At 35.3% G+C, this 23,863-nt stretch overlaps 4 protein-coding genes across 4 annotated transcripts; 3 read left to right on the plus strand and 1 right to left on the minus strand.

Moving 5' to 3' along the window:
* Window positions 1-1,239: 1,239 nt before the first annotated feature.
* LOC112083378 (glutathione S-transferase T3-like) lies at window positions 1,240-2,139 on the plus strand. Its single transcript, XM_024151072.1, has one exon. The coding sequence runs from the start codon at window positions 1,240-1,242 to the stop codon at window positions 2,137-2,139; it is 900 nt and encodes a 299-aa protein (XP_024006840.1).
* A 785-nt stretch (window positions 2,140-2,924) lies between these two features.
* On the plus strand, window positions 2,925-3,590 carry LOC112083379. The gene has a single exon (XM_024151073.1). The coding sequence runs from the start codon at window positions 2,925-2,927 to the stop codon at window positions 3,588-3,590; it is 666 nt and encodes a 221-aa protein (XP_024006841.1).
* A 6,672-nt stretch (window positions 3,591-10,262) lies between these two features.
* On the plus strand, window positions 10,263-10,725 carry LOC18013171. Its single transcript, XM_006394993.2, has one exon. It carries the CDS (start codon window positions 10,393-10,395, stop codon window positions 10,633-10,635), a length of 243 nt encoding a protein of 80 aa, XP_006395055.1. The 5' UTR covers window positions 10,263-10,392; the 3' UTR covers window positions 10,636-10,725.
* A 5,503-nt stretch (window positions 10,726-16,228) lies between these two features.
* Window positions 16,229-18,813, minus strand: LOC18013303 (probable WRKY transcription factor 48). Its single transcript, XM_006394994.2, has 3 exons — window positions 18,013-18,813; window positions 17,772-17,915; window positions 16,229-17,036 (listed from the first exon to the last, which is right to left on the minus strand). The coding sequence occupies exons 1-3, from the start codon at window positions 18,645-18,647 to the stop codon at window positions 16,559-16,561; spliced, it is 1,257 nt and encodes a 418-aa protein (XP_006395056.1). The 5' UTR covers window positions 18,648-18,813; the 3' UTR covers window positions 16,229-16,558.
* Window positions 18,814-23,863: the final 5,050 nt, after the last annotated feature.

Genomic DNA, 23,863 nt, shown 5'->3' on the forward strand with positions numbered 1-23,863 from the left:
CCAGATAACAATCCGATTACTCCTTTGATTGACGGTTTTAAATTCGAATAGGGTAAATTAGGGTTTGTCGTAATTTGGGGGAAATTTTTGAAAAGTTAAAATCATGTTGTTATGTGTCGATTCATAGATAATATCTGTGTGCGGTAGTTCAAAACAGTCATTGAAGCCGATTTAAGGCTATTTCGGTGAATCGATTTGGGTAATTAGGGTTTCGTGATTTGGGTTTTTTTTTTCAAGTTTGTTCTGGTTGAAATTTGGCTTTAGGTGAATCGAAATGTGTCTGTTTTACGTATTCTGGGTTTACATCATATGGTTTTGCTAAAAGTATGGTTCGTTTGGTTATGAAGGATCCTCTGTTTGTGTTATTTGTTGAATTGGTTGATATATGATTTGGGTTTTATCATCATATTGAACTATGTTATCATGAATCTTTTTACATACCTGATTCGTAAAATCATAGTTTGATATTGAGTAAAGACAGTGTTTTGATCATCACATCGGTTCGTGATGATCTTCTTTTTGTGTGTTTGCGGCATTTACATTCTTATTTAGTAGCTATAATAAGTAGCTTTGCATTATGTTTAAGTTGTTTATTGTTGAAGACATTTATGTTTAAGTTGTAATGTGTAGTCCGAACAGAAGTCTCTTGTAATGACTCGTTTGATGGTTTGATTATCATTACTGCTTGTGTTGTTTACGGTTGCGTGCAGAGTTAATCTTCTTTATGTTTAATGCTACTTTCCTGGTAGGTAATAGAGTTAAATGCATTTATTTACACTTTTGTTTTGTTTTGTGAGGGTAAATGGGGGGAAAAAGGAATGACGGTTTTAGAAGCTGCAACCGAGTCTTTTCCATCAAGGTTAGTCAGCTTCTACCTTATTTTGTTATTTAGTGTGATAAATGCTGTAGTCTTCAATGCAATCGTTAGTTAGATAGGTTTGTGAGATGACTTGTGATGAATGCTTCCTAGGTATGGGCTTAGTAAATGGTAAATAACTAGTGATGAATGCTTGTTAGGTATGCGTTAAATGACTAGTGATGAATGCTTGTTGGCTTCTTAAAAAAGTTTGTCTTTAAAAAACTCATGTAATAAAACCTTAAATTCTCAAACAGCTTCTGAAAACTTATTTATAAAACACGTTACATTTGTCTTTCAACACTTAATCGTAAAATACGAATACAACTCTCTAAACCCTTACACCCAAACTCAAATAAACCCTTTTTCTACACGTTGCTTTTATGAATTCCCAAAACCCTTACACCCAAAGCGAAGGCTTTGTCAACTTATTAACTAGCCAGCTAGTTAATGATGTTTACGCGCCTGTGATAGATCTTGGGTCATCAGAAGTCCTTGTGTTTAGCACACAAACTACTGATGATCCAAGCGTAGGAGGGAAGAATACGCCTGAGAGAAGGAAGTGGTCGCCGAAAGAAGACGTCATTCTCATCAGTGCCTGGTTCAATACATCAAAGGACCCAGTCGTTGGGAATGACCAAAAGGCGGCAGCGTTCTGGTCGCGGATCATTTTGTACTACAACTCATCACCACTGCTTGGTGAATATCCGAGAAGGGAAATAGGGCAGTGCAAGCAGAGATGGGGAAGGATTAATGATCAGGTGTGCAAATTTGTTGGTTGTTATGAGGCAGCCATGAAAGAGAGAACAAGCGGGCAGAATGAGAATGATGTAATGAAAGCTGCTCATGAAATCTTTTTCAATGACCAGAAGATCAAGTTCGTTTTAGAACATGCATGGAGAGAGTTAAGGCATGACCAGAAATGGTGCAGAGCAACTAATGGCAAAGACAATGCATCGTGGAAAAGGAAAAAATGTGATGAAGGTTCGACTCAGTCACCAAGCCCTGTCGATGGAGGAATGAATGGCGAAAGTGAAGGTGCGGCTAGACCACCGGGAGTGAAGGCGGCGAAGGGCAAATCCAAAAAAGCCCACAGTAGGAAAGAGGATGGAAAGGATCTAATGGAGTTGCAGTCTGTCTACGCGCTGAAGAAACAAGACTTGGATGCGCGGTCAAAGCTTGAGTCGCAGAAAACCCTAAACAGTCTCTTAGCCAAGCATGGGCCTCTATCTGATATGGAAGAAGCACTGAAGATGAAGTTGATTACTGAGTTGCTTGGTTGATATGTAAGTTTTCATCTTTTTCTAAACTTCATCTTTGATCATTTGCTATGAACTTCATCTTTTTTAAAATGCTATTAAGTTATAAAATGCTATTTGTTGCATCGTTTCAGGGTTCGAGGACAAGGATATGTGTAACGGATATTTGTTCTATCACGAGCTAGCTGGTGAATTAGTTTGTCATTTGTGTCACGAGTTATTTCTGTCACGAGTTGTATTATTGGCACTTGTAGTTTTGGTTATTTCTGTCACGAGTTGTATTATTGGCACTTGTAGTTTTGGTTACTTGTGTCACGAGTAAAGTATGTTGTTAAAATGTGGGGTTGTAATTTTTTGTCACGAGTCATGTACCCTGTATTTTTGGCTATCTATTTATATATTCGAGAAGGTAAAATGGTTTACCCAAGTCACCTAAATCCTGAAACTTATTTGCGTACGTTCTCTCTACATCTCCTCCTTCCAATTCTCCACCATTTCTCCACCATTTCTCCACCAATTGTCCACCAAATTTTTTGTCCACCTAAACCATTTTATACACACAACGATGGCTTCATCATCAACAAACGATGATTTAGATAATGTTTATGACGATTATCTAGATGACATACTCGATGAGAAATGCGATAATATGTTTGACGCCTTCATAGCTCGCCAAGAAGCCAAAAAAAAAGAAGAAGAAACGAGCTTATATTGAGAGAGAACGCGAATTGGGGCACAACCAGCTATGGAATGACTACTTTATTGAAGATGCTACATATCCGCCAAATGTCTTTCGTCGTCGTTTCAGAATGAACAAACCATTGTTCATGCGGATTGTGGATCGCCTTTCTGAAGAAGTTCCGTATTTTCAACAAAGACGAAATGCTGCCGGACGGTTAGGTCTCTCTGCTCTCCAGAAGTGCACGGCAGCGATTCGTATGATGGCTTATGGCTGTGCAGCAGTCGCGGTTGACGAATATCTCCGTTTAGGTGAATCTACAGCCATTTTATGTCTTGAAAATTTCACTCATGGAATCATACAATTATTTGGCGATGAGTACCTACGGAGACCCACACAAGAAGATCTCCAACGATTACTGGATGAAGGAGAGTCACGCGGTTTTCCCGGAATGATAGGGAGCATTGATTGCATGCATTGGGAATGGAAGAATTGCCTAACCGCTTGGAAAGGACAATATACCCGCGGATCTGGAAAACCGACTATCGTCTTAGAGGCGGTTGCATCACACGATCTCTGGATATGGCACGCATTTTTTGGTCCCCCAGGTACTTTAAACGATATTAACGTTCTTGACCGTTCACCAGTTTTTGATGACATATTACATGGTCGAGCTCCAAAAGTAAGGTATTCTGTCAATGGACACCAGTACAAGTTGCCTTATTACCTCACTGACGGGATCTATCATACAATCCATTCGTCTTCCACAAGAACCGAAACATCGGATGTTTGCTAAAATGCAAGAATCCGTCCGAAAGGATGTCGAGCGTGCTTTCGGAGTCTTGCAAGCTCGTTTTGCTATTATTAAAAATCCGGCTCTGATATGGGATAAGGAAAAGATTGGGAAGATTATGAGAGCAGCCATCATCTTGCACAATATGATTGTAGAAGATGAACGAGGTTCCTACAGCCTGTGTGATATATCACAATTCCAACAAGTAGATGGAAGTAGAGCCTCACACGTGGATATGTCGTATTCCAGAAATATGCCTACAAACCTGACCAATATGATCGGCATTCGGAATGAAATTCGGGATAACCAAATACATGACCGATTGAAAGCGGACCTTATTGAACATATATGGAACAAATTTGGTCATACATTCAGTTACGATGACTAAACCGCTTATGTTTTAAATATCTGTAATTTGTATGTTTTAAATTTCTGTTTGTGTAATAATAATCTGTTTGTTTAAGTATGTATTTTCCAATTTTAATAAAAAAACGTTTTTTTATAAACTATGTTCAGCAAAAAAAAAAAGAGTTTTTTAATTTTAAAGAGACCCACCTAAGGGTTCACTAATGGACCATAAAAAAAAATTGAATCTCTTCTCACACATCACCTTCTCAAATAAATTATAAAATAATTCAAAAAATATTCTAAAGAGACTCAAGCTCAGTTACACCACTGGAGCTGCTCTTAGGTTTCCTTGTAAAATCTAAATTTATATTTAGCAAAAAAATAGTGATGGATACCACTAATCTTTATCATCTTTGTAACTGATAACTATTAAAACAATAAACTATTGCAATACATGATTGTTGGTGTTGGATTTAGCCCAAATCCAGCCCATAAAGCACTTTGAGTGAACAAGCCATTATAAGGGAAGTTTTGGGCCCTATAGGCCCGTAACTAAGGCAAGGAAAGCATCTCCAAAGAATATACTCAAGTACAAGTCAATCTAAGAGGACGCGGAAAACTGGATAAAAAGAGATCGCGGAGATCTCGGAGAAGGAGATAACGTATCAACCCGCGGATCTCGGAACAGTTCGTCTCGTTCTATTTAGTATGTTTCGTTCTATTTAGTATAAATAGGAGTTGAATCTCTTGTAAAGGAAATCCAATCTTTAGCACAAAAACACTTTGTAAACATTCATACTTCATCAATACAATCCAAATTCATCGATCTTTGTCTTTACTTTTACATCGCTCTTACCAGAATTCTTGCCCAAATTCTTCTACCACAAAATCGACACACTAAATCCTTGAGTGTGGATTTTAGGATCCACATTTTGGCGCCGTCTGTGGGGAAGAAACAAAGAAATTCTTACACCTGAGACCGATCTCGAAGACAAGTAAGAACGAAATGGATCCCAGAAACGTTGAAACATCTGGCTCAAAGACAAGCTCCGGCCTCACACTAAATTTTCGCATCGCAGGACGATCTGGAGGTGTCCAGATCACCGATACACAAAGCTCGTCTGCCCATAAACAGACAAATGAGCCGAGCGTCGCAAATCCGACAACCAGCTCGACTCAAACTGTTTCTTCGAGCGCGATGCGAACTACCGGCATGCCCGCCGTGTTACGCTCGGAGTCTAGAATGGCCCCAATATTCACATATTCGCGGACCTGGACAAGATTTGGAATTCCACCGATCGGATCCAGCAGTTCGAATCGAACTGAATCCATCCGGGCCGGATCGTCTCAGACGGTAGCCGGCGACGACCTAGCGGAATTTCGAAGGATGCTAGCCTTCTTGGCAGAACAAGCCCGCGAGCAACGAGCTATTCTCACACAAAATGAGAAAGAGATAGCTAACTTGCGACGAGAGCGGACACAACCAACTCAGTCTCAGGGCGAAGATCACGACGATCTATCTGAAGGGGAAGATCGAAGTCCGCCCCCGACTACTCGATTGGAGTTCGAACACCTCGCAAATGACAATCTGTCAGCACAGTTCGTCACTCCGTCGCGAACTAACAACACCCCAATATTTAGTGAGATAGTTAGTCATCTGCCGATACTCGGATACGGAACAACGGAGCACAACATACCTACAGCAGACGATTGTCGAAATCAGCTATCAACACCTCTATTCTTCCGCGGATCCCAAGGTCGTAGTACGAACCGTGCTAACCCACCAACCGACAAGCGATCTAACGAAGAATGGATTGCCGACGACACTTTCCAAACCGGAAGTCAGCAACAAGGAAACGCGCGCAATAAGAAGCGCGCGGAGGACCCTCCAAATATCATAGATCCGCGATCTATAAATAACATCGATGCGCTCCAGCGATACATTGAAGCAAACAACGCCGAGCTAAAATGTGTGTACGCTGCAATACATAAAGCAACGAGCGCGGCTCCTGATATAGATCGCGTGCTGGACGAAACTAGAAGGACCCCCTTCACCGATCGCATAGCTAACGCTAAGATCAAGGACACTGGGAAAATGCGGTTCCCAGAATATAATGGAACAGCAGATCCCTTAGCTCACCTCAGAGCTTTTAGGCTCTCTGTAGCCCGAGCTCATCTCAACGATGAGGAAAAAGAAGCAGACTATTGCCGGCTTTTCGCCGAAAATCTAGTCGGATCCGCCCTAGAATGGTTCGCCGGGCTAGAAGAAGGATCCATTGACAATTTCCAGCAGCTCGGTTCGGCCTTTCTTAAGCATTATTCGGTGTTTATAATGTCCAAGGCCACGGAAACCGACCTATGGACCTGCAGACAGAATCACCAGGAGCCCCTGCGGTCTTACTTGGCTAGGTTCAAGGAAATAAAATCCAGGATATCCGAACTAAACGAGGGAGTAGCACTCTCTGCACTCAAACAAGGGCTATGGTTCGACTCACCTTTCAGATAGGAACTATCGGTTCGCTGTCCGGTGTCTCTAGACGACGCTTTGCATCGAGCTTCGAGCTTTGCTTGCTACGAGGAAGAACAAAACGTCCTCCGAGAACAGTTCGAAGCCGGGTTACTGACACCCAACCTCTCCACCTTTGCAGACACGGACTCCCTTATGAGATCGTGACAGACATTAGTTCTAAGTATCCGCCGGACCCTTCTGTCCAGAAAACGGAGAACTTAACAAAGAACGGCTAAGAGATCGGCAAGGTGTGATCAAAGAACAAAGAGATCGAATCCTTGTCCGAATCTAGAGTTACCAGCAGGCCGCGACCCACTACTATAATTCTGGTGTAAAACACCTGAACTTTAGTATTGGCAATCTCTTGCTACACAAGGTATTCAATAACACTAAAGAGTGTGGCACCAACAAGCTGTGCTCTAACTGGGAAGGTCCTTACGGGATCGTCGAAGTAGTCCGCAGCGGTGTCTACAAACTCGCGAACATCAGAACCGGAGTGCCAGAGATAAGAACGTGGAATGTTATAAATCTCAAACATTACCACCTCCGAGCACCGACAATAATCGAACTACGTTCAGGCTTGATCCCTTGACGGGGTACGTAGGCAGCTCAGCACCGAGTCCAGCCACTATCTTTTTTTACATACTTAGTCAAAATTATAAAATGTATGTAACATCGCGTTTGTGAATAGAAACCCTTATTCCAAAACTCGCTCACTTCAAGATCTCTTAAAACGATCTTATAGCTCGAGGCCCCGAGCCCGCTAAGTAACGATTGAGCCGAACAATCTCAGCTTAGTTCGCTATCATATTGGGTAATTAATAGTCATAGTTTATAGCTCGCTAAACGATAACGAACTCTGCCAAAGTAGATTAAAAAGTCGTTATCCGCAGTAAACTATCATAAATCGATCTAAACAGAACGATCATCAAGCTCGTAGCTCGCTGAGTAACTTGGCGCCTACAAAATAAAAGTTACTATCACAGTTCGCCACTCGCTACTTAACACCATAACGCGATCTCTCTAAAACGATCGTATGGTCACAACTTATAAAACTTCGGCACATTTTAAACAAAGAGCATTTATAACGCCTTGTTCGAAATCCTGATCCCATGAATAAAAATCACGCGATATAGGTCGTTCAGGTCCCATGGGGTGAAAAATTCTCCATAAAATAGTCCGCCCCTTTAGTTCGTTTCTCACTAAACGGGCTGGGGGGCAATTGTTGGTGTTGGATTTAGCCCAAATCCAGCCCATAAAGCACATTGAGTGAACAAGCCATTATAAGGGAAGTTTTGGGCCCTATAGGCCCGTAACTAAGGCAAGAAAAACATCTCCAAAGAATATACTCAAGTACAAGTCAATCTAAGAGGACGCGGAAAGCTGGATAAAAAGAGATCGCGGAGATCTCGGAGAAGGAGAGAACGTATCAACCCGCGGATCTCGAAACAGTTTGTCTCGTTCTATTTAGTATGTTTCGTTCTATTTAGTATAAATATGAGTTGAATCTCTTGTAAAGGAAGTCCAATCTTTAGCACAAAAACACTTTGTAAACATTCATACTTCATCAATACAATCCAAATTCGTCGATCTTTGTCTTTACTTTTACATCACTCTTACCAGAATTCTTGCCCAAATTCTTCTACCACAAAATCGACACACTAAATCCTTGAGTGTGAATTTTAGGATCCACAATGATTATCTATCTACTTTGCTCTCACTCTTGTGTTTCAAGTGATTATCAGATATTTTGGTTTTGTATAAGTATAAAGAAAGAAACTCATCGTGCTTTATATTTTTTACTAAGAATGTAAAATTTATTCATCAAAAAACATTTTTACAATGACTGCTTCATGGTAATAGAGTTTGAAACTATTATAATTTCAGAATTTAAAAGAGAAAGATCACCTTGTGCCAAACCACACCACCTTGGAACCCTGTGCTGAAAGAGATGTGTGGGAGACGGTTGTGCTTTAGACACATCCGCACCTAAATATATATAGGTCAATCTCAAATCAAAAGCCACTTGACATTTTTATCCCAAAAAAAAAAAAAATGAAAATGCTTTATGCTTAGACCTTAATCAGTCTCATTATTTTCCTCCCTCAACATCAAATGAAAGAAGACCTTTACCAAACAGAGTCTGGAGAATCTAAGGAAGAATATGTGACAAGTAAAGAGTAGATTGTGTGTTGGAATTGGAATGATGAACACCATTTTCAACTTGTTGATAATTAAGCTCTTAATCTAAAAGAAATTCCATACATATAAAACTTAAGCAGTGTACGAAATCCAAAAACAGAATCGGATGCGATGCCTATAATGAGTTGGACAAAGATGTCGTATTAACAAAAAAAAATTAAAATGATCATTAGTGCATAACTAACAATGAAAGCAATAATAGTGGGATCAACACAAGAATACCCTAATGGAAGCGTGAAACACGTGCGGTCATATATGGGTATAAATATATGGGACCAAAATATCAACAGTTTTTAACTTTCTCCTCACAAAAGAAACGAGAGAAAATAGTAGATATAGTTAGAGACATCAGAAAAATGGTTACATATATTCTTAGCGAGAAGAAAAATAAAAAATAACAGTTAGAAACGGTAGATAGACAGAAATTTATTGTAAGAACATGTTACTATCCTAGTTTTTTTTTGGTCGAACTGTAATTTTATTAAAGCTCAAACTGGATACATAAGAGCTCTGAGAGCTTCTTTAGCGATGGAGTCCGCCTCGTTGTTAAACAAACGAGGAACAAAACAGAAAGAGGAACAAAACAGAAAGAGATCGAAGAGAAAGATAACGTCAGCTGACGTATATCGTGAACAATAGAGTGTATCTCTGTGTGCATTTCGTATGAGTTGAGCACTGAAACCAGAGACTGGGAATCTGAGAGAAACTGGATCTCTTCGAATCCATTATCAATGGTGAGGAGTAAGGCCTCTCTGATTGCCCAGGCCTCCGCTACTAACGCTGAGGATACAGACTGTCGGGAGCTTGAGAAACACAGCTTCTTGTCTTCATCTTTAACCATGAAAACAACCTCCATTCCGCAGTTACCTGAATCCACATGCCAGGCAGCGTCGACGTTACAGTCGATTCAAAAAGCTTGAGACGGGAACGTTATAGCGCGTGGAGGTTAAGGTTTTCGTATGGCTGACTGTGCTTCTTGCTAGGTTTTCGCTTCAACAATGGCTTTGTTAACCACTTCAACAATGAATTTTATATTTTTAATACAAATTGCGTAATATTAGTATCCTAGTTTTATCCGGGTTTTTTAAATCTTAGGCCCTGAAACTCTTTGCTTGAAGAGCTCATGTAATTAAACTACGTTCCAAGAATAAATAAACATAATTCAAATTTTATAATAAAAAACGGTGAAAACATTCAAATTTGCCGTTATATCTGGCATATATAGTTTATAACAAAGACTTTTCTTTCATTAGAAAAGAGATCGGATTCTTTTTGTGCAACAAACTGCATTCTTTCTACTAAGAGTTTTTCCCAAGGATATGTATCTAAATTTTATCAAATAAATTTGTGATTCCATTTATATATCCTCTTCTAGATAAATACCTGATGCATACATTGTTTTTTTTTTTTTCAAGTGTTATCGGAAATCCATATTTCTCAGAACGGATCAAAGTAGCACAGCATAATATTTGGATTCGTAGAGTCTTTTTATCTGGTCCTACGAACTTAAGATATTTTGTGGACTAGATATCTTCAACATAAAAATTTATTAAACAAATGACCTCTAAATCATGACCACTTGTCAGAACTTTGACACACATCATTTCCAAAAATGATTATATTAATAAAGTCTTAATCTTTCGTTTTTCTCTTAAAGAAATTCTCCTCTTTTATAAACCAAAAAAGGAGCCCAAAAATCAGAAAGCAGCACGAAAAGAAGAAGAAAGGGAGCAAACAGTATTGGTGATGTCATCTTCCCGATGGACGTTGATGGATCTACCATCGTACCTGTCGTCATCGTGGGTTTTCCGGTGGCCAGAAGTGAATTTATCATACATGAGCTCCGGCTGGAACATGAGATTGTTGTCGGTGTCGGGTAATTTCTCAATAATCGATGATCTCTTGTGGAGTTTGGTCTCGATCGTCGAATCTTTGGTTATCGTCGCTACGCTCTGTTGTTATTTCTTGTTTTGTGGTTGTACCCTCTGATATTTCCGTTTTTTCATAATTCTAAATTTTGTTCCGAATATCGTTACCAATTGAAGTCTCTGTAAATAAAATAATTGATGATTTTCGGGACATTTCTTGAGACTTAAATTTGAAGACAAAAAAATGATAAAACAAATGAAAATGTAAGACATTCCTTATTGCAAATTTTGTTATAATATTTTCTTCGCAGTTTTGCTATCTGATTTTTGTAGTACTACCTTTTTTGTCAAATGTTTCTTTAGTACTTGCAACGATGATCTAAGCTAAGTAGTAAAAGTACTATCTTGCTAGTATTTAACTCTAATCTAGAATTTTCAAGCGCATAGACGTTTCCGTTTAATTTGGACCGGTTTAGTTCGGTCTTACGTATTCTACCGATGTCAATATCGTAATCACCTTGGTTTACGATGGTGTTTAAAATGGAGGTATCAAACCATTTAAGTTTGGACTTAGGATTACTTAGTGTATTGGTTCGATATATATCGATATATGACATTTATATTGTGTGTATATGTAATATTATGAATCTAATTCGGTAATACCGATAGAAAAAGAAACATGAAGTAAGTTATAAATTCACTAAATCACTTCACTGTGTTTTGGGAAAAGAAACACAGATTTGAATGGTTGCTGCAACTACGTAGCAACGTTAGCTTTTAAAAGAAAGCGTAGATGACCTACTTACTTTATAAGAAAAGACTTTAAAGAGACATCTATAATTTTATATTGTCCGTATAACTAACATTCCATTTTTAAATGTGAGTCATCCTTTAAAAATAAAATTTTCATATTTGATAAGTTTTCATTGTAAGGAATTCCAATGAGGTGAGTAGTTAAAAGATTACATTTATGATTTATAGTTGACAAAAATAGAGGTTTTATTTATATAACAGTCTACCGGCGACTAACGAGGGTGCTTCACTTATTTGGACAATCATATGTTGTGGTAAACCCACATTACGGTAAATGATCTGTTTGAAGCTGAGAGAGTCTTTTGCTTTTTATAATCTTTTCGAGGTCTTTAGCTGTGTGATTTGCAATGATCCTTTTTGTGAAACATTTTGTTTTAAAAAAATATTTATATAACAGTCTTCCACGGGGTGAGCAACTTTTGTTCTTTTTTTGGGTTGTTTTCTCAAAGCGTCAAACTAAAAAGAGCGAAATAAATGTAACTATGTAGTAAAGCTGTGAACACTATTGTTGGAATCCAACGTAAAGCCAACTTCTGAATTTCTTAACACGAACCATAGGAAGAATAAACAATACAACTACTTCATAATTCTAAAAGCCTTTGATAAATTCTCATTAGGCCAAAAGAAAAAAATTTAAGCCTAAAGAAAAATAAAATCTCAAATCCATTTGTTTTGTTTGTTCAGTTTTCCTTTCTGCTAATTTCAGTGCGGACAAGTCACCGTGAGATCAAATGGAGAAAGTTTGGGCTTGGCCCACACCAAAATATACATGTTTTGAGGCTATTTTGAAAAATTGTTATAGATGATCAAAAGCTTTGATAAATACAATATATATATATACAGTAAAACCTCTATAAATTAATAATATCGGAACTACAATATTTTATTAATTTATCGAATTATTAATTTATCGATATAAAAATTAGCTTAAAAACCTAATTTGGAACTGAAAAAATGTATTAATTTATCGAAGTATTAATTTATCGAGTATTAATTTATAAAAGTTATACTGTATATGGTATCGGGTTCGAACGGGGTCAAATTATTTCGCTTTGTTATTTTCTAGAAAGCTATAAACTTATCGTGGCACTAGGGCCTCCCAAATTCCAGGTCGTTCTTGAAGATAGCTTGTGTGGTTTTACACATTTACGAAAGCTTTTGTATGTGTTCCACAGTTATGTATTTAATTATGGTTTAGTTTACGTGATGAATGTAAACACAAATGGTAATTTATTTTTCGTAAAGTTTTTTCCATTTTTTACGAATGATTTTGCATGTATTCCACAAATATTACGTAATTCATAGTTTATTTGATGTAATTACAATTGGTAAGTTTTTCTTTTCCTTTTGACCACCCAGGCAGAAATGCAAACAATTATTTGTTTTTACGAGGAAAAACATATGGATAGCTGTACTTCAAAAAACCACCAAATAAATAAACTACTTTCATCTAATTTCAATATTTTTATGTGTTTATTTCAAATCAATTGATTGACACATTTAGCTAAATGATTTTCATCGGTTAACCTATGTATGACACTAAATTTATATCCTTTAGCGAAAATAAATATCGCTTGATACATCATACTTGACACTGATGACACAACCAAGTTGATGATGCAAGTTTGTCTCTACTCGAACTGGAAACAATAACATGCTTCATACATCGAAACCATACGCACACCACGATTTAGAAAGAGGTTTCGCAGATAGTTCAATCTCGACTATACAATTTGCTATGTTGTAATGCTCAGTTCAAAACTCTAATAACTAGCTATCATTCTGTATAGTAAAAAAAAAATTATGTAAACACAAATGATATGCTTATTAGGTGTAAACACGACTGGTTATTTTTTCTTATAATGTTTACTCATTGCACCACAACGATATATAGCCTCAAAAGCTTTTTTTTGTATAATAAACTGTATATAAACGCAACTATGAAAAATATATATTACAGGTTCTATAATATGCAACCTCCCACAAAACGAAAAACATAGATTTTTCATACGTATAATAGCAACGATAAATAAATTAAATCCAAAATTTGGAGGAAAAAAATGCCAAAACAACAACATTCCAAGTTCTCAATAAATCAAAGATTGATGAAAGTGATCTGGCGGCTAGAAAAAGAAAAGAAAATGGTGAAACATTTCCATGGATAAGATCATTTTTTACTAGACATTCTTGGAAAAGTTATTTTACAATCTTATCTATACTTTTTAGTACTCCATTTTTCTACCATCATCTTTAAGTCAATCTATATATCTCTCTAAACTGAATCTATTTATTGATTTCAAGAAATTCACCCCATGTTAATAATATTAAGTAATCAAATTTCAATTTATGAATACTACATGAACCATATATACTCTCAACTTTAAACTAATTAAGAATAATAAGCCCAAAATTTCACTGACTTGGATAATCAGGGGAGATATTTATAAAAATCAATATTTGGTTGCAATGAGTAACATTATTAAAATTAATCATGAGATGTGATGATAACTACGTGATTGTGGCCAAATCCACTTTGTTGTTTTCGTTGTACACCACATATACGTAGACTTTGGATACACAATATACATACGTATTTATAGTTGACACGTGTTGTATTCCACTATATACAATAATATTATTTTAACTGTTGTCATTCTGAGTTTCGGATTATATAATGATTAACAATCCTAACCGCATTCCTCTTTCTTTTTTTCCCTCTAAATATACTTGTATACTTTTATTTCTAGGTTTTTATGCTGGATGTCGATTGTAGGTGGAAAGTTCTTTCGCCGATGTGCTCATAGATCTTCTTTACTTAGATCCTCTCTCATCTTCTCTTGAGAGGTTAGGCGGTGGGATTTGAGCGGCGTGATATATCTTTCCCAAAATTCTTTCAAATCTGCTCGTGAAAAAATAGATATGGCGCTACAGTAGTTACGGATTTTTAGATTTGCTGTCGTTTCTCTATCCAATGTAATGTTCTTCAGGAAATTTTCCAAAGTGAATTCACAGAAACGTCCTTTTTAGATATCATGTTTACCATGTGATCACTACATGATCTGCTTGGTCATGGTGTACGAACAGTCAACATTTCACACCCCATTTGCCACCTCTTTTTTTTCCTTAACTTAATTTTTTTTTTATAAAACTTACATGAATAGTTTGATATACAATAAGTACTTTGTAAGAAAATGTTGTATCAATCACTTGATGATATGTTAAGACGTTAGTTCAAATTTGATAGGTGTTTCAAAATTTAATTTACCATTCAACTCGTTTCAACTTATTTTACTGTGAACATTTAAGATCATCCAAACATAACTGGTGCCAATTAAGAAAAGAGACTAATATTGTTTACGTATACTTATATATATATGTAACTTTACGGGAATGGTGCGATTAAAGAAACACATTAATTATTAGTAATAACTCTCCATAATATACAAAGCATGCTTTGTTTTGATACTTAGTTGGTGATGGAGTAGGGTTGATGAGTAGCCTGTTAGAACTCCTTCTGTTTCTATTTTTTTAGTGATTAGAAGACAGTCCATTATGGACATTACTAACTCTATGCTTTTTGCATTTACTTTTATATTTAATATCAGCCATACATCACTTGTGTAGCTATCGGCTTCCTGAAAAAGACCTAAAGCATATATACATATATATATACATGTATATATATAGCTCCATGCATCTACTTTACGACTGATATATATATATATATATATATACAGGTGTGTGTATGGGTTTAGGTTTGTGTTTGTTAATTAATGTCAAAGGATGACTTAAGTAAAACAAATATAAATAAAATATATTGACATTAAAATAATTACATACCATAACAAATCATTTTTCTTGTAAGTAAATACCTTAAAAAGATGCTAGATATGTACAATAGCGTTTACATTTGGTTATGAAATATGAGAATTAAGTAATTGATGTGACTTGTGTTATATATGGTCCATATGGCCATATCTTGGGTCAAGTACGCATGTAGACACAAACGGTGTGCGCTTATTAATCCTAAAAGTCTTTATGAATATATATTATCTGTGATGACTGAAGACTAACATTAAAGTTCAGCGAAGACAACTATAAAAGAGACTTTAACTTGAGTTTAAGGCTAAAAGTTGTCTCTTTAATCTTTATGTATCAAGATGAATATGAATTTATATATATCTTCATACCAAAAAGCTAGTAACATTTAGCTCTCGTATGGCTAATTAGTAGTATCATTTAAATTTTGTTGTTATATGAAATTTTCGCGACCTAGTAGATCTTTGTTGTGAATTATCAACCGATTAGGTCGATAATTAAACATGTCGAATAAATGCGTGTTTGTGTATGTGAATAATTAAGTATTAAGGATAAACGATAGTAGTTATGAAAATTGAGCATATGAACATTCGATTAATTAAGTATTTAGTTTCATAGAATCTAGCTAAGGACACCAGGTCTATAAGAACTGTAAGTCCACTCAGTTATAATGGAAGTCAATTGAAGTTAGATATATATTGAATTGGAATATTCTATTATATATGCAATTACAAGAAGGCGTGATTATGCATGAATTTCGTATGGTTGCAACTTGGATATAGAATATCGATCTACAAAATTCAACAAAACCGAAATATCTTTCCATGTATATATGTGTGTGGATATATTCATTATTAGACATCGATTGGAATTGATAGAAATAAAATTATATGTAAAATTTGAACAAAAATGAGAGCTGGACTAATGATTTGATAGCATGATTACAAATACCCATAAAGTGATTACAAAGTAAATTAATGGTTTAGTTAACAACTCTAACTCCAAATGCTTACTCATTCTCCTAGATAATTATAGATTGAAACAAATGAGAGAAATAAAACTAATTATAGATAAAACCCGAAGTAAAAACAAAAAAGATTAAACCCTCCTTTGTCACTATTCTTAAAAGAAATGATACATTTTTATTAATACTCAAACAAAAAATGAAGTTATACCTATATCACATATACTACAAACCTCTGTTCCTAAGTAGCATCGGTTGTTTGTTTCATGGTGATTCAAACAACCAAATGCTAATATTTGATGAAAAAAGAACATTAGAAAGCCAGCCAGAATTATCGGTTTATCTTAGCCGGCAAAAAACTCCTCATATATGATAAAGCCTATCAGCTGGTTCCGGCCAAAAAAAAAGAAAGAAAAAACAATTGCCCCGGAGAAAGAAAAAAACTTGTTCATTTCTTATCCTCTTCTTTGGTTTGGGTGTTAATAGTATCCGATCTTATCTGCGAAGGAAGAATATCTTGAAGCAATCCATGATCTCTAATGGAGGAAGAAGTTGAAGTAGAAGCTTGTGACATATCATAACCATATCCAGGGAATGATGTTGACCCTGGATTTACGAAAGTGCCATCGGAGGAGCTTCTATTGATCATGCTTAGAGAGTTGTTGTACATGCTGTTGTAGGGCTGATGATGCTGATGAGTCAGCAAGTATCGTGGCTGAGGAATAGTGAATGATGACGACGATGCGGTGGTTGCACCATGGTCGAGGATTGGTGACGTGAGCATTCCGATGTGTCCACGTGGAGTCATGGGGAAAGGGTGTGAGTGTTGACCTTCGTAGGTTGTCATGACGATTGAAGGATCATCGGAGGATCTTTCCACTCTTTTCTTCACTCCACAAGCCACTGTGGTGCAACGATAATAGCTTCTGCACATTAAAAGAAGGTATTTATATTAGAAATATTATAACATGTACAAAACGTATTTACTATTTTGTTATTCGCTTTGAAGTTTGGAAAATTTTTGAAATTTGGAAGATATATATATTAGGAACAGAAGATCTCGAGATCTAAGATGAAGTTTTGGAACAAGTTTGAGATAGAAATCTTCCGACACAAGCAACATAAATCAAGGGAAGCAAAAAACACAGAAACCTCTCATGGAATGGAACAAAAGAAAATATATTCTTGGAAACGCAAAATTCAAACAATTTGGACCCTACACACACGCGTATTAGGTATCTATAGTCGTCTACATATATATATTGTCATAGTGAACATGTATATAATTATAAAAGCGTCATGTAACATGCATTATGCATATAGACTCTGAATATATAAAGCTCACTGAATCTAGGGCTAGTCTACACACACACTTACATATGTAAGTGAACATGCATATGACTACATATATGGTGTTTCATATATATATATATACATATGATTTTCTAGATGAACATGTATATATAGGTATATAAACACACTATGTAGAAAATGTAGATGAGTCTTGTATATGAATAGGAAAATCCGGATCTAGTGAAGTATATAGACATATATATGCATATAAAGTATAAGTAAACACTAAAACAAAGTGAGGATGATAATCTATATGGATCTAGGCTAGGGCTGAAATATACATATATATACAGAGTAATATATATTACCTGGGATAAGGACTGTTTTTGACAGCTTTCTGGCCGTACTTTCTCCACCTATAACCGTCGTCAAGATTATCAATATCACTTTTCGTCAGAAACGCAAACCTAGCTTCTCTAGCTTTCTTCTGGTTCTTCTTCTTTGCCTTCAACCTTCATTTATAACAAAAATACTCACAATATTTAATAAAATCCAACCCAAAACATAGATCAATCAGTCAAGAAATAAAGGATTCAATTAATTACTTACTGTGGCTTAGTACCCTTTTGATCCTGTTGATCTCCTTCTTCTTGATCTTTAACAGTAGCCTCCTTATTAATATTATCATTTGCAGCCTCGTTGGAGGAAGATGAGACTGAGGTTGAGTTTGGAGATGTCGGTGTTGTGTTCACAACTTCTGATGACTCGGCCTTTGTTGTTGCAGGCTGATGATGAGGCAAGGGCAAATCCGTAAAAAAGAGGTTGTTGTTGTTGTTTGGGAGAGGAAAGGCATCGAATGAAAAAGAAGATGAGTTAGAGGAAGAAGCAAATTGATGATGATCTTGTCGGAGCAAGTCGAGGAAAGAGTTTGGATTGTTAGTGGAGTGATCTTCGAAATAGGAATAAGGGAAAGGTAAAGAAGATATTGGGGTATCGAAGATGCTTGAGAGATTGATGTTGTTCCCAGCAAGCTCCAACTGATGATGATGATGATCTGATGACGTGACTAGATTCGCCATGTGTGATGATGATGATGATGATGATGATGCTTGAGAGATCTGTTGTTGCAGTTCTTGGTGCTCGATCTTCGTCTCTGTGTTCTTGATACTTTTGAACTCCTCCTTTTGTTGTTCTTGATGATGATGATGATGATGATGATGATCCTCTTCTATCTTCTTCTCCATGTAATAGAAAAGATGGAATCTCTGAGAGGATACTTTATAGAAATATCATCATCATTGTCATCTTCTGAGATTTTTTGTGAGGAAAGAAAAAGGAGAACTTTTATTTAGCTTTCTGGGTGATTATATGTTTTTATTTTATTCTGTAATGGTTGTGTGATTTGTTTGAGATAAGAAGGGGAGAGAGAGAGAGAGAGGTGTGAATATAACTTTTGTGGAGTTTTGGGTTCTTCTGGAAAACAGCTTGGATTTAGGAGGTTTCCCATTTGTTTATTTAATTATTTTTTATTTATATTTCCTCTCATTTAAGCGGGTAAGGAATATTAAAAAATGGGGAGTTAAAATATAAATAAAAAGGAGGAAAAAAGCACTAGCCACCGGTAAACGCCGGTCATGGGAGGCGTACGGTTGTGAATGGCAACGGGACGGTGCCGTCCTCTGCCGGGCATTTAATTTTTGTCCCTTCATTTCAGTTTTTTTCTTTCCTTCTTTATTCCCACAATTGTGTCGTGTCTCGTAACGGCATGGTTGCAATCTAGTCTCTAATTATACCAACTACTTACTTGACGTCTTCAAGTCCAAATATTACTCGCATTTTGAATTTCAGTTTTTACTAGGCGAAAAATTAACTCCTTGCAATTGTTTGGTGTTACATAAGCTATAGGCGGCTTACCCATTGATGAGTCTCAAATATCCCTTTCTTTTTAGTTCACCGTGTTACAAAAACTAATATGAGATGGCTACCAACACTCTGAATCACACAAAAATAAAAAAACATTCAGAGATTGCAGTATTAATGACTTACCTCTTTGGACATGTAATGCATTATCTTGAATTATGAAAACTCTGAACTAATTTTCCAATTAATTCACAACGTCTTTACTACTTTCATAATCTGTATACATGCAATCGATTAGATATTTGAATATATTTACACATAAATATATTCGTTTCATTGGTATTATGTATTTTTTCCAATTTATATGATATACTGTGCGTAAAAATTTTTTAATAGTTATAAAATATGATAAAAGAAACCTGTAGTTTTTTATTAGGAAATTATTTATTTTCATTCCAAGTAATAATTTTCCTACTACTCAAATTTATTTGTTGGCATGACCTTTTTAATTAACAGTATTAATATCTTGTTTTTACGCGTATTGGTACAAAGAATAATCGGTTAAAACGGTAGAGCGAGGGGTAGTGGCGCGTGAAAGAAGAAGACACATTTTAGACGGAGGAAACCAAAAGGTGTGGGTTTGCCGCATGTTATTATTGCTCTGTTTATTTTTTATTTTTAAACTCCTCGCGGCTTTCCTTGATTTTATTAACTTTTAACGGCAACTTGTCTTTTCAGTATAATGTTTTTTTTTTTACGGGAAAAGAAAATCTGTGTGATTCTGACATAAAAAAATTTACATTTCGCCTAATTCTATTTTGACTTGAACGTCTTGTCGTCGATTCTTTTCATATTACAGTTTGCAATAGTTAAACTTATTTCAAATTTTCTTGTTAACCGTTAACTTTTGGTAAATTTTTAAAGATTATTTAAAAGACCAACTGTTATTTAATCAATTAAGGACTACTAATAAACTACGACGAACTCACTACTAGTAATGTATAACTTATTTTTTTAATTGAGCGCATTTACGAATCTGAGAGACCATATTCAGTAATCTGAAACCTAAACTGAGTACATTTTTTTTATCAAAATAAAGTTTCCTCAGACGAATATATATATATAATAAGCTAACGGCATAAGAATAACAACAATTCCAATTTTTTCTTCTAAAAATAACTCATTATAGTGTGAGCAGTGAGCACATACTTTCACGTAGAGTAAGAATATAAGATGAGAAAAATGCTCCTAGGCAAAGATAAAACAACAGAAAGAGACAAATTGATGGAAATTCATAGTTAATAAATTAATGAATTGAATAAATTGAGAAACAGTAAAAGCAGGAAAGTAATTTAAAAAAAAAAACCATTTAAGATAAGGAGTAAACGCGTAAGAAAGAAGCTTCGAAAATAAGCTGACACAAATCATACGTCAGCAGAGAGTTTGCTTCTTCTCCGACAAGTCATCGGTCATAAAATCCTCTTCACTATTTATTGTTCCACGCCTCCACCATCAATTCTGTTTTTTTTTTCTTTTTGTTAATTTTCCTTTCTTTAGAGGTTTTGTTTGTTAATTTATGAAATATTTATTTTTTAATAGCATTTTTTAAGTTTATGTTTACACTTTTTGGTATATCTATTTTAGATGACACTTCTTTTTATATTTTATAGAAAAAATGACAAGATACCCCTTACCTATTATTAAACCAAAATCTTTTTACCATTTTAACCGATTTTCAATTTAATCTCTTTACCAATATTATTAAACCAACATTCTTTTTTTTTTCCTTCTTCCTTCGTGCTTTTCTTCTTCTTTCTTTTTCTCCACTTTCATCTTCTTTTTATTATTTCTTCTTCTTTCTTCATTCCTCTTTTCTTCTTCTAGATTTCTAGGTCTTTTTTAATTTGAATATGAGGAGAGGTAGAGACTTTCTGCTGCGGGACATCTCTGGCAGCTTTAAAACTTTAAATCTGCAAAGCTTTTCATCAAATAATCCCTTCAGGACTCATTCTTCAGTCGTCAACAGACCGCTTTAGCTCACAGCCGCTTTCGCCGTTTTCACCAATGAGCTCATCTGGCTGATCGTGATTTTGTTCTTTACTCGTGGATTCATCAAAACAGATCTCGGCAACAGCATTTTCAAGACATGGTCACATCCACACACACGGTCATATGGAAGTATCCACTAGTTCTTATATACGCATTCATCTAATCGATGGTTATGTATTCATTGTTATAGACTTGAGATAACATGGTTAATGTATCTTCCTTAAGTTGGTTCATAATTTCCTTGTATTCCCTCTTAATCTTTCTTTGCATCTTCATTTCTTATAGATCTGGTCTCCTTTCTTGACAAAGCTCTCAAACTCTTGGTGAGTTCGCAGTTACTTTCCACCATCATATGTTGGTCTCCTGACTGCCACAACCAAATGTTTATCCGGATTTTCTTTTGGATCAATATGTGTGTAACCATGTGGACATGGACACAAACGTTGTATCGCTCTCTATTTGGTCCACAAGTGATGACCCTCTTGACCAAATCTGCTTCTTCTTACGATGGACATAAAGTTTATGGACGTATCCACACAGATAAACACAATGCATTTTAAGCTTCATATCAATATGGGTGTATCCACGTGTACATGGACACAAAGCTTTGTATCACTCATCATTCTTACACCATATCTCTTATTGTCTGTGTCGTCATGTCTGTTGTTGTTCATGTCGTCTTCTATGCCATATCCCAGCCTCTCGTAGCTTCTCTCTTATTTATTTGTCTATGCATTTATATAGGCAGGTGATATTTTGATGTTCAAATCGTGTCCCCATTATCTTATCCATCGTAATCATGTCCATTAAGACATGTCCACATAGATATTTTATTGACTCTTTATTAAACTATCAACGGAATATCCATGGTTAAGTCATTATCTTATTGTTCTGTATTTTCATTGACATGTACAATTACCGATGACAGCCAATGGAAACACATAAAAAATATGAAGCAAATTTAGATATCTATACAAGGAGTGAGTTATGTGTACATATCCACATGACTTTAACTATCCATATAACTATAACCATATAGAATGTAGACTTTATAGTTAAATGATTCGTGGACATGTACTTGACAAACAAATTTTGATTCTAAGCGAATATATTCAAAATAACTAATACGACATGTATATGATAATATGTCCATATGGAAGGTCCACACCAATTTAGTTCAAGGCAACCATATTCAATCATTTGTTGGTTAAAGAAACTACAACATGTACATGATATTACAGTCAAAGGATATATCCACTAAAAAATATCTATAGGGAAAACAAATTTTGTGTACGTGTCCACTAATTAGATTTGTGTACTTGTCCATATAGCTTGTTTTATGTACTGTTTATTCTCTTCTCCATCTTCATACACAAACGACATAACTAAAAGCAATTCTAGTTGCAGAAACGGCGGATTCGCGACCATGAGATACAAGTGTAAATCCGGATCCAAATTCTGCATCACCATCCACGGAAAAGCTTCATTACTGTCTTTCGGATCCGTATGTTGGTTTGAATCTGTGAGAAAAAGAGAGAGAGAGAGAGAGAAAGAGAGAGAGAGAGAGAAAGAGAGAGAGAGAGAGAGATAGAGAGAGAGAGAGAGAGAAAAGAGAAAGAAAGTTAGAAACTGCTTTGTTGATTTGAATATTTTTTTTTTTGTATGGGTGGTGTTTTTAATGTATGTTAGAAAAAAAGAGTTAAAGAGATGTCTGTATGTACAAAAGAGAAAAAGAAATATATGTGTGTGTAAGAGGTAGAAGATATCAATGTCTGTAAGATAGAAAGAAAGAAAGAAAGAGATGAGGAGATAAGAAGTAATTTTTTAATTACTAAACCATCTTTAAATTCGGTTAACCAATTTTATCTAAACCGGTTGTTCTTCAAATTGGAAGGAGGAATTGAATTGGGTTTTCCAATCCACAAACTACAAAAAGTGCCATTTTATTTGTAAGTGTCAAAATCTGTAATATATAACTTAAGAAGTGCCATCACGTATAAGCGACTCTATTAAATCATATAAAACGTACATTGATGTCTTCAATTTTTTCAATATAGTTTTCTTTATTTTTAACAAACTAAACTAACTTGACATATGGCAACGTTGGAACTGTTTAAAATGTTGAAATAGATATAGTTCAACAAATGTTACAAAATTTGAAACGGAAAAATAAATGCAGCGGAACAAATTTCATGGTGATTTTAAATGTTATAATTATACTTAAATTAAAAAAAAACTTTAGTATTTTGGTTGTTTTAGTTTAGATTCCTTTACAGTAAATCTTGTGTTTACTTAATTCACTTAAAAAAGTTAGGTAATTCGAACTTTCATAAATGGAATGCAATAAATACAATATGTAAAACTTAGTGAAGAAAGATTGCTATATGTTTACCAGAGTGTAGAAAAATGATACCGATAAAATTTTGTGTAAAAAAATAACACATTTTAAATAAAACAAAATACATTCATTTGGTATCCTTTTGCATGGATATATCAATAGTTAATATGCTGAAGAATAATATACGTTGAACCAAAGTTATAGTGATTAAAT

The sequence above is a fragment of the Eutrema salsugineum genome, unplaced genomic scaffold (assembly GCF_000478725.1).
Source record: "Eutrema salsugineum unplaced genomic scaffold, Eutsalg1_0 scaffold_6, whole genome shotgun sequence".
NCBI classification, from domain to species: domain Eukaryota; kingdom Viridiplantae; phylum Streptophyta; class Magnoliopsida; order Brassicales; family Brassicaceae; genus Eutrema; species Eutrema salsugineum.